The sequence below is a fragment of the Mandrillus leucophaeus genome, unplaced genomic scaffold, assembly GCF_000951045.1.
Source record: "Mandrillus leucophaeus isolate KB7577 unplaced genomic scaffold, Mleu.le_1.0 Scaffold83, whole genome shotgun sequence".
NCBI lineage: Eukaryota > Metazoa > Chordata > Mammalia > Primates > Cercopithecidae > Mandrillus > Mandrillus leucophaeus.
In genome coordinates this window covers 2,913,755-2,924,579 of record NW_012109030.1, presented here as the reverse complement: position 1 = coordinate 2,924,579, position 10,825 = coordinate 2,913,755, and the positions used below count along the sequence as shown (strand labels likewise).

Sequence of the window (10,825 nt, the reverse complement as noted above, 5' to 3'; positions counted from 1 at the left end):
AGGTGTGGTGGTGCATGCCTGTAATCCTAGCTACTGGGGAGGCGAAGGAGGAGAATTACTTGCACCCGGGAGGTGAAGGTTGCAGTGAACTGAGAGTGCCACTGCATATCAGCCTGGGTGACAGAATGAGACTGTTCAAAAAAAAATGAAAAACAAAAAAACGCCAGACTAAACACCATGGATATAAATGACTGGCTGAGCACTGTCTATTACCTCAGTTTGTATCCTGAAAAAAAGACATAGAAATGCAACCCGATTTTGAGGTCAGACACCAAACATAATATTTTCAAACAACACATTTCTTGATAGGTTCAAAATGCAAAAATAAAAACAAATATAAAGGTTATAAGCAGTTTAAAAAAGAAAACTCTGCAGAGGCCAGGCATGGTGGCTTATGCCTATAATCCCAGCACTTTGGGAGGCTGAGGCGGGTGGATCACTTGAGGCCAGGAGTTCAAGACCAGCCTGGCCAACATGGCAAAACCCTGTCTCTACTAAAAATATAAAAAAATTAGCTGGGCATAGTGGTGGGCACCTGTAATCCCAGCTACTCGGGAGGGTGAGGCAGGACAATCACTTGAACCCAGGAGGCTGAGTTTGCAGTGAGCTAAGATTGTGCCACTGCACTCTAGCCTGGGGCAACAGAGCAAGTCTCTGTCTCAAAGAAACAAAAACAACCAAAAACTAACTTTGGTTTTTTTGAAGATAGAATTCAAAATAAAGTAGATGCTTTACACATGATAATGAAGCTGCCAAAATTCAGAAACAGTAATTACTTTTACCATTCATTACACCACAGCTTTCTTATTCTCACTTTTCAGTTACATCATGTATATATTTCCTTAGGAACCACTAACTCTCTGACCTCTCAGCTGCCCAGCTGAAAATTCATTTACCTCTGCAGCATTTAGAATTAAAAATTATGCTTTCGATGTATATTTTCAGTCTGAAAATTTCTCCTCCACTCCCTGAAAACAACCCCGGCCAGTAAATGCGATTCTTTGAATGAACAAGGTGGGCTTTTTTGTTTGTTTTTTCATAATTTCTGGCAGGGTCTTGCTGTGTTGCCCAGGCTGAAGTGCAGTGGATCAAGCTCACTGCAGACTCCACCTCCTAGGCTCAAGCAGTCCTCCCACCTCAGCCTCCCGAGTAGCTGGGACTACAGGTACACACTATCATGCACAGCTAATTTTAAATTTGTTGATAGAGACGGAGCCTCACTCTGTTGCTCAGGCTGATCTCTAGTAACTCCTAGGCTCCAGTGATCCTCCCGCCTTGGCCTCCCAAAGTGCTGGGATTACAGGTGTGAGCCACTGTGCCTGGCAAACAAGGTGTGTTGAATTAATTAATTTTAGTTAATTTCCATATAAATTTTCTACAGCAGTTTTTAAAGATATTATATACATACAATAAAATGCCCAGATCTTATTTTTTCTACCAGATGACAATCTTATTTACCCATGTAATCCCCACGCCAATCAAGATATAGGACATTCCCATCACTCCAGAAAGTTCCAAGGAAATGTTTTTTCAGTATTCCCCAGCTCTGCCTGCCACACAGAGGCAGCCACTTCTACTGTGGTTTTCTTATTCTTATGTGGGCAGAAAATGAAACCAAAAACGATTTTACAACTACAAACTGATAAAATAGCATTAAGAATGGTAACGTTCCAAGTTGTCTATGAGTGTTTTTAATATGCTTTAATCTTCTATCAAAAACTTGTCTGATATGTGATTGTAAGCAATGAAAAAGACCTTGAGCTTGGTTCAATTAATAATGTAAATGTTGATATAATTGCCAAACATTGGCTATACTTATAGGGGTTCCTGACCTCTCTATTTTCTTCAAGTAGGTTTAAGTGGGTTTTCTTCCAATGGGAAAAACAAGTACCCCTGCTTGACCATTTCTGATACCAAAGAGAGCTACAATGTAGAGTGAAAACAGAATATTTACTTTAGAAAAACTTTTGATTCTGTATTTGGGATTGAAGTTGTGCATTAAATAACCTGACTGTTGTGTCTTTCGTTGTAGTCCAATATATTTTAAAATTGCATCCAGAGAGGAGTCTCTGAACACCTTCTTCTTTCTTGGAATCAATTTACTCCATCAATTTGTCAGTAGGTCACTTTTAGGAGACAGGCAATGAAAACTGACATAGCCCTTCCAAGAAACTTATGAGAAAGGAACTTTTAGCTTTTGGTACATTGCAAATGTAAGTTATCAATAGTATTAGTTTTACTCATAAACCCAGGTAACAAAATTCTGCGGAATAATACCAACACAAAAAGCATGAGACCAAATATGATGTATTTCCCAGTTATCCTTAATCAACATGTCCATATACTAGAGGGTCATTTTTCTCTCTAATTACAAGTCACAAATGTGCCGGCGTTGGAGATCAGAGCTCTGTTTTGGGGTGTGTCGCTGCATACTTGGGGGCCAGTTCTTGGATCAGATTCACGTAGTCAGTTTTTTCTGCACAGGCCCTGCACTCCTCCCCCCAGCTATGCAGGATCTGCTTCAGCTCTGCCACTCTCATCTTCCGCAGGTCAACTGATGCCAAGTCCAGTGTTTTTTCTAAATGACAAAAAAGAAAAAAGCCAATTACAAAACAAATGGAAAAAAAAAAAATCCCTATGAATCACTTCAAAAGGCATATAGTTTGCTTATCCCATGCTGACTACCCTATGATCCAAGGTGGGCAACGATTCCAGTTTCCATGGAAACCAAGACACACCCAAAGGAAAATGTGGTACAGCGGCCCTCTCTATCAGTGGGTTCTGCATCTGCAGACTCAACCAACCACAGGTCAAAAATATTCTAAACAAATTAAAGATAACACTACAACAATTAAAAAATACAAACAGGGCTGGGCACGGTGGCTCACGCCTGTAATCCCAGCATTTTGGGAGGCCGAGGTGGGCGAATCACCTGAGGTCAGGAGTTCGAGACCAGCCTGGCCAACACAGTGAAACCCCATCTCTACTAAAAAAAAAAATAAAAATAAATAAGTGAGCATGGTGGTGGCATGCCTGTAATCCCAGCTACTTGGGAGGCTGAGGCGGGAGAATTTCTGGAACTTGGGAGATTGAGGTTGCAGTGAGCAGAGATCACACCACTGCACTCCAGCCTGAGAGACAGATTGAGACTCTGTCTCGGAAAAAAAAAAAAAAAAAAAATGCAAACAATACAGTAATACAGTATAACAACTATTTACAACGATATGGGTTGGATTTGTGTCCCCACCCAAATCTCATGTGGAATTGTAATCCCCACTGTTGGAGAAGGGGCTGTTGGCAGGTGACTGGATCATGGGGGTGGACTTCACCCTAGCTTTTCTCATGATAGTGAGTGAGTTCTCCCGGGATCTGGTTGTTTCAAAGTGTAGCACCTCCCCCTTTGCGCTCTTCCTCCTGCAGCAGTCATGTAAGACATGCCTCTTCCTCTTTGCCTTCTGCCATGATTGTAAGTTTCCTGAGGCCTCCCCAGCCATGCTTCCTGTATAGCCTGTGGAGCCGTGAGCCAATTAAACCTCTTTTCTTTATAAATTGCCCAGTCTTAGATAGTTCTTTTTCTTTTTCTTTTTTTTTTTTTAATTTTTTTCTTTTTTCTGAGATGGAGTCTTGCTCAGCCACCCAGGCTGGAGTGCAGTGGCGCAATCTCTGCTCACCGCAACCACCATCTCCCAGGCACAAGCGATTCTCCTGTCTCAGCCTCCCAAGTAGCTGGGATTACAGGCACCCGCCATCATGCCTGGCTAATTTTTGTATTTTAGTAGAGACAGGGTTTCACCATATTGGCCAAGCTGGTCTTGAACTCCTCACCTTAGCTGATCTGCCTGCCTCGGCCTCCCAAAGTGCTGGGATTACAGGTATGAGCCACCGTGCCTGGCCGATAGTTCTTTACAGCAATGCGGGAACAGACTAATACAAATAGCATTTTCATTGTATTAAGTATTAATAAGTAATCTAGAGATGATTTAGAGTATACAGGAGGGAAGATGTGCATAGGTTATATGCAAATACTTAAGCATCAGGATTTTAGTGTCCGAGTAGGGTCCCAGAACCCCTCCTGCACAGGTAGTGAAGGACAATGGTGTATACAAAGTTATTGGGATAATTTGTGTTTTTAATTTGACTTTCTTTCCAAGAGATTATATTTGCTTCAAAACTAAAGGCCTATGTAGTTCCACAATGTTTACTACCATTTGGAGCATTCTCAAGCTCAGTATTCCTAAAACAAATAGCACTGTATCCAAATTGCTACTGTTAAGGTAACAAGAAGGAAACTCATAAGAGCCAATCAGTTACTTTGGGATGGCCTTAGTTTGTGGCCAACTTGAAAGCCATAGATTGTAATTAACCGGCAAAAAGTTATGGTTCACTTTTTCTAGGAAGATGTATCTTTGGCAAAGCAAATGAGCTTATACACATGACATAGCACTATTGGGTTTTAAATAAAAATGTAAAGAAATGCAAACACGTGAATAAAATCAGGAATATTCTCGCTGAACCTTAATCGTTTGGGATCTCTGTTTTGAAACTCACCTGATACCCAGCCCCTACTGGGATTAGGTTGCTAAATTATTACAGCACGTAAAACCCTTTGTGTTATTCCCACTTCTCCAATGCTAGTGCTTTGTGCCAGCCAACCTGGTTTCTAAAATTCTTGCCAATGATACTTGTCACTAACATCTAACCTCCTCTAGCAAGACTACTATTTCCCTGTTTATAGATTGTGTGCAGAAAATATCAAGAACTCAGTTACTTCTCAATTGCTGAAAAGATTGAGAAAAAGTCCAAAACTGAAAAAAAAAGCTCATCTGTAATATACCAATAATTATAATTTTCCTATCAGAAAGAGGTACTTTTCCTCTTTGAAAAGAAAGTCTAGATGGGCGTGGTGGCACACACCTGTAATCCCAGCAACTCAGGAGGCTGAGGCAGGACAATCTCTTGAACCCAGGAAGTTGAGGTTGCAGTAAGCAGAGATCACGCCACTGCACTCCAGCCTGGGCGACAGAGCGAGACTGTCAAAAAAAAAAAAAAAGTGTTTTTTGCCCCTCCCCACTTGTCCGGTGTTCACTTTGACCATGAATACAACATTTAAGTTTATTTATTAAACAATTAGTGGCAACCTAGAATTTTTTCGGCTTGACTTCTCTTGAAAGTTCTTTCTCTTTTTTACCTCTGCATAGTAGAACACAACATTTAAAAACATTAAAAACCTAATATTTGTCAAATTATTTGTCAAAACTTTCCAGTAACTCTGTTCTAATTTAAAAGTTTGATGTTAAAAGACTTTTGTATTTGGAGGGTCAGCTATACACGGTGCTCCAGAGAACCCTTAAATTTTTATAGTGATTCCCTATCCTTTTTTAAACACAAAGCAAGCAAATGAAAACATTCTTTCAGGTCAAAAACCAAATGGCACCTTCCTAATTGAAAACATACTACAACTCCACACTTATCTTGCTTGTTAATTTCATGTCTGATTTGATAGAATACTTTTTAAAGTAGAAACTTGTATAGCCCAAATTATTAATCTGCCACAGCACAAAGGTCCCTGTTTAATCTTATCTTTCCTGCTCACAATAGCTGGGGAGATAATTAAGAACTATTAGTCTATTCAAGATAAGAGACTGAAGGAGAAAAATACTTTTTTTTTGTAAATGTCAGTAGTTTCTTTGAGTTTTTCTATAGAACTTGGTATCTGGCATTAACTTTAAAAAGAAGAAAACCTCTGTGATGCCCCCAAACTCCAAAGTAAAGGTCCACACAAAGATTAAAACTAGTTCACAGCTCCCCAAGGGCCTCTAGTGGCCAGCATCGCCAAAACATTAGGTAGTCATTTCTTCTCAATAATATCTGATTTGTTTTTCCATTGTTTAAGGAGCCTTGTAAGATTCCTTGGATATAGAAGAAGTTATTCATAATAAAATTGTTGAATTAAAAAACTCAGAAGAGGTTTGTGATATTGGCTTTTATTTGTTTTTATTTTATCTATTTATTTTTCAGATGGGGTTTCACTCTGTCACTCAGGCTGGAGTGCGATGAAAAAATCACAGCTCACCAGAGCCTTGACCTCCCAGGCTCAGGTGATCCTCCCACCTCAACCTCCTGAGTAGTTAGGACTACAGGCACTCAACGCCATGTCTGGCTAATTTTTGTATTTTTGTAGAGATGGGGTTTCGCCATGTTGCCCAGGTTGGTCTTGAACTCCTGGGTTCTAAAGATCTGCCTGCCTCGGCCTCCCAAGTGCTGAGGTTACAAGTGTGAGCCGTCGCATCCGGCCAGGTTTGTGAATATTGTTTATACGGACTCAGTGATTTCTGCCCCTATTTCATGGCTTGGAAGCCAATAAAAAAGGGATGCCTACTCTAATAACTACCCTGGAAGTTAGGACTTGTGCTTTGCAAGTTGAGAAGTAGGTTGCCTTTGGTAACTTTCAACAGTAAACCTACTTACAGCTAGCTATGTGGCTATAGGTACATAGGACTATTACACGGCTGTGTTGGAAAATAAGACTAAAATAATTTAGAGGTGGATGTTAATTACTTAGGTAGTTGACAGTACTATACTGGGTACGTAATGTATGTAAAACAACGACTTAAAAGGAATGAAGTGGGATTTCAGGTGTCATGGATAGGCTAAGGGAGGAATTCCCCATCCTTTTATGACACCCACTCAATCTACCTAAATGTCTAGCCCAGATACAAATCATGGTAAAAGAATAGATCTATCCATGTGAAATGTATGGGGCCAAGGATAACGTTTTAAAATAGGACATCTCCTGGCTGGGCATGGTGGCTTACACCTGTAATCCCAGCACTTTGAGAGACCAATGCAGGTGGATCACCTGAGGTCAGGAGTTCAAGACCAGCCTGGCCAATATGGTGAAACCTCGTCTCTAATAAAAATACAAAAATTAGCCAGGCATGGTGGTGCGTGCCTGTAATCCCAGCTACTTGGGAGGCTGAGGCAGGAGAATCACTTGAACCTGCGAGGCAGAGGTTGCAGTGAGCCAAGATCGCATCACTGCACTCCAGCCCGGGTGACAGAGTGAGACTTCGTCTCGGAAAAAACAACAACAACAACAACAACAGAAACATAGGACATCTCCTTCCTTGCCTTGCTGTTTGTTTTGGGCACCCTCTGATAAACTATTTCACCAGGCAAAACCTGATTTGATGTGAATAACCAATTTCCTATCATTTAAAGCTGGCAGAATGGTAGCTCTGCCTAGGAAGGAAGTCATAGTCATCTTTACATCTTCAAAGTCCTTGTATCATCTTTGAATAGGTACCAATTTTGTTTTAATAGATTACCAAGATCTAAATCACCAGGAGGGAGTAGCTGCTCTCTTCATATGTTGAGATTTTCCTTGACATACATATCTGGCATTGTCTTGGTGTGTTGGGAGTTTAAACTCCGATTTTGGTGGCAATTTTTTTTTTTTTTTTTTTTTTTGAGACGGAGTCTTGCTCTATCACCCAGGCTGGAGTGCAGTGGCAGGATCTCGGCTCACTACAACCTCCGCCTCCCGGGTTCAAGTGATTCTCCTCCTTCAGCCTTCCAAGTAGGTGGGCCTACAGGTGCCCGCCACCACGCCCAGCTAATTTTTTTTTTTATTTTTTTAGTAGAGACAAGATTTCACTATATTGACCAGGGTGGTCTTGAACTCCTGACCTTGCGATCCACCCGTCTTGGCCTCCCAAAGTGCTGGGATTAAAGGCCTGAGCCACCGCGCCCGGCCTCGTTGGCAATTTTAACCTAATGCTGATTATGCCTGTACTATTTATTTCTCTTCCCTCAACGAAACTCAAATGGCCATAGGTACCATTCATCAGCCCAGCAACTTATTGATGAGTGGTGAATTCCTTTCCTTTTAACACGGAATTTTTAGAAGACATGGCCCCAAGGTTAGAGGTTTGGGAATCCATTGGACCTACTGGGAAAAACATGGGGCTATGTTATACCATATTTCAGCTCACAGATCTGGCTATCCAACTTCTTCAGCTTCTCACAAATCTTCATTGCAGGCATATGCACACTCATTGGGCGTGTGACTTCACTTAGGATCTTCGTGGCTGCGTCTTTTGTGGCTCCTAGATAATAGCACTGAAGGAAAACGAAGAGAATTGAGTGTTCCAGACAATGAAGACAGAAAGGAATACAGTATCAAGAAGTCAGAAAGAGGTAGGCTGGGCACGGTGGCTCACGCCCGTAACCCCAGCACTTTGGGAGGTTGAGGTGGGCAGATCATTTGAGGTCAGGAGTTCGAGACCAGCTTGGCCAACATGGTGAAACCCCATCTCTATTAAAACTACAAAAATTAGCCAGGCATGCTCGCTTGAACCAAGGAGGCGGAGGTTGCAGTGAGCCGAGATCATGCCAGGGCACTCCAGCCTGGGCGACAGTGAGACTCCATCTCAAGAAAAAAAAAAAAAGAAGAAAAAAGAAGAAAAGAGGAAGAAGAGGAAGAAGAAGAAGGAGGAGGAGGAGGAGGAGGAGGAGGAGGTTAACCTGGTTTTCCTGGCTCAGCTATTAAATTTTAACCCCTGTTGACTAAGCCACCAGGAAACAAGTGATTCCATTCTCGTGATCATCCAAATTAGACGTGCCCTACAATCACATGGTATTCAAAGACTAATGAGCTGACACTAAGTATTTTCTCTGTGCCAGGTGCTGCTCTCAGTGCTTTAAAGGTATTAACTTATTTATGCCTCACAACAATCCTTTGAATTAAGTACTATTATTATCTGTATTTTATACCCAAGCCAACTGAAGTTCCCCCCATCTAGCAATAGAAGAGACAAAATTACAAAACCCAGCACGTTGGCTCTAGAGTCCATGTCTTTTCCCATCAGGCAATTCTGACATTCAAGTTCCCTGACTTCAGAATTTTACATTTAAAAATATAAACGTTGGCTGGGCACAGTGGCTCACACCTGTAATCCAAGTACTTTGGGAGGCCAAGGCTAGTGGATTGCTCTAGCTCAGGAGTTTGAGATCAGCCTGGGCTACAAGGTCAAACCCCGTCTCTACAAAAAAAAAAAAAATCCAAAAATTAACTGGACATGGTGGCATGTGCCTTAGTCCCAGATACTTGGGAGAATGAGGTGGAAGGATCACTTGAGCCTGGGAGGTAGAAGCTCCAGTGAGCAAAGATCACTGGGACTCCAGCCTGGGTGACAGAGGGAGACCCTGTCTCAAAAAAATATAGATAGATACAGATAAATGACATGAGCTTTACAATATGTCCATGTTGAGCAGTCAACATGCAGATGTAACTGACAATCTGACAATTTTAGGCAAAAAGGAATTGGCCCCAAATTGTCTTTAGTGATATAAAACAGTATCTTGAAACAAGCCATATGTGTCTACCCAGGAAGCACCATATTAATGCCATTAGAAGAAAATATAAATACTTCATTAATTACATACAAATAATAATGTAAAATATTTTGATAAGTTTGGCTAATTGTCTTGGTAAGAAATGGAAAACCCACCCACTCTTACGATGGTAAATTCTTATTAGGAATTCAGTTTCATAATTTCATTTAAGAAAACATAGAACTGGGCTGGGCATGGTAGCTCACACTTGTAATCCCAGCACTTTGGGAGACTGAGGCGGGCAGATCATCTGAGGTCAGGAGTTCAAGACCACCCTGGCCAACATGGTGAAACCCTGTTTCTACTAAAAATAAATAATTAGCAGGGTGTGGTGGTGCACACCTGTAATCCTAGCTACTCGGGAGGCTGAGGCACAAGAATGCTTTCAACCCAGGAGGCAGAGGTTGCAGTGAGCTGAGATTGCGATACTGCACTCCAGCCTGGGCAACAGAGCAAGACTCTCTCTCAAAAAAAAGAAAAAAGAAAACATAGAATTGGTTGCCTGTGGTATACTCAGAAAGTAAAGTAACACTGGAAATATTCTGGATGAAAACACGCAGAACTACATGTCACTGGAAGATGGATTTCTGCTTGCTGCATGCTCTACGATGGACATGCCTGAGGCAAACATAAGTAGGATGACATCATGTCTAAGAAATGAAACGATTAGCAGTTTTCTTCAAGCACATGGGGAAAATGAAAGGTGAAATTAACCATACCAGGCGGTTTTCTTTTCCTTTGGTATCCAAGCAAAAGCTGATCAATTCTTTCTCTATTGTGTCCAGTGAAAAGTTAACTCCTCTGTCTATCAATGACTTGTAGAATCGGTTCAAGAATTCTTTACATACTGGAAGGAACAAATAAATATGTCTGCATGCACAACTTAACCACTACCACACCTATGCATATGACCCACTAACCACATTAAAAAGTCCATATGGGGCCGGGCATGGTGGCTCACGCCTGTAATCCCAGCACTTTGAGAGGCTGAGGTGGGCAGATCACAAGGTCAGGAGATCGAGACCATCCCAGCCAACATGGTGAAACCTCATCCCTACTAAAATACAAAAAAATTAGCCAGGAATGGTGGCACGCGCCTGTAGTCCCAGCTACTCAGGAGGCTGAGGCAGGAGAATCACTTGAACCCAGGAGGCGGAGGTTGCAGTGAGCCAAGATCTTACCACTGCACTCCAGCCTGGCAACAGAGCAAGACTCCGTCTCACAGAAAAAAAAAAAAAAAAAAAGTCCATATGAGTCAATGCTTCATAACAGTGGATTCCAAGGCTAGGTAAGAATGATTTGGGGGCCAAGCATGGTGGCTCACACCTGTAATCCCAGCACTTTGGGAGGCAGAAGCAGAAAGATCACTTGAGCCCAGGAGTTTGAAGTCAGTCTGGACAACATAGTAAGACCCTGTCTCTACTACAAA

The 10,825-nt window shown here is 41.7% G+C and overlaps 1 protein-coding gene across 1 annotated transcript in view; it reads right to left on the bottom strand.

Moving 5' to 3' along the window:
* Positions 1–1,679: 1,679 nt before the first annotated feature.
* Positions 1,680–10,825, bottom strand: part of CDNF (cerebral dopamine neurotrophic factor) — an 18,338-nt gene continuing 9,192 nt past the window's right edge. The window contains exons 2-4 of the mRNA XM_011968120.1: positions 10,116–10,243; positions 7,980–8,121; positions 1,680–2,578 (exon numbers count right to left, since the gene is read on the bottom strand). Of these exons, the coding sequence (XP_011823510.1) occupies positions 2,400–2,578; positions 7,980–8,121; positions 10,116–10,243 (449 nt within the window). The 3' untranslated portion in view covers positions 1,680–2,399. The remainder of the gene's footprint in view (positions 2,579–7,979; positions 8,122–10,115; positions 10,244–10,825) is intronic.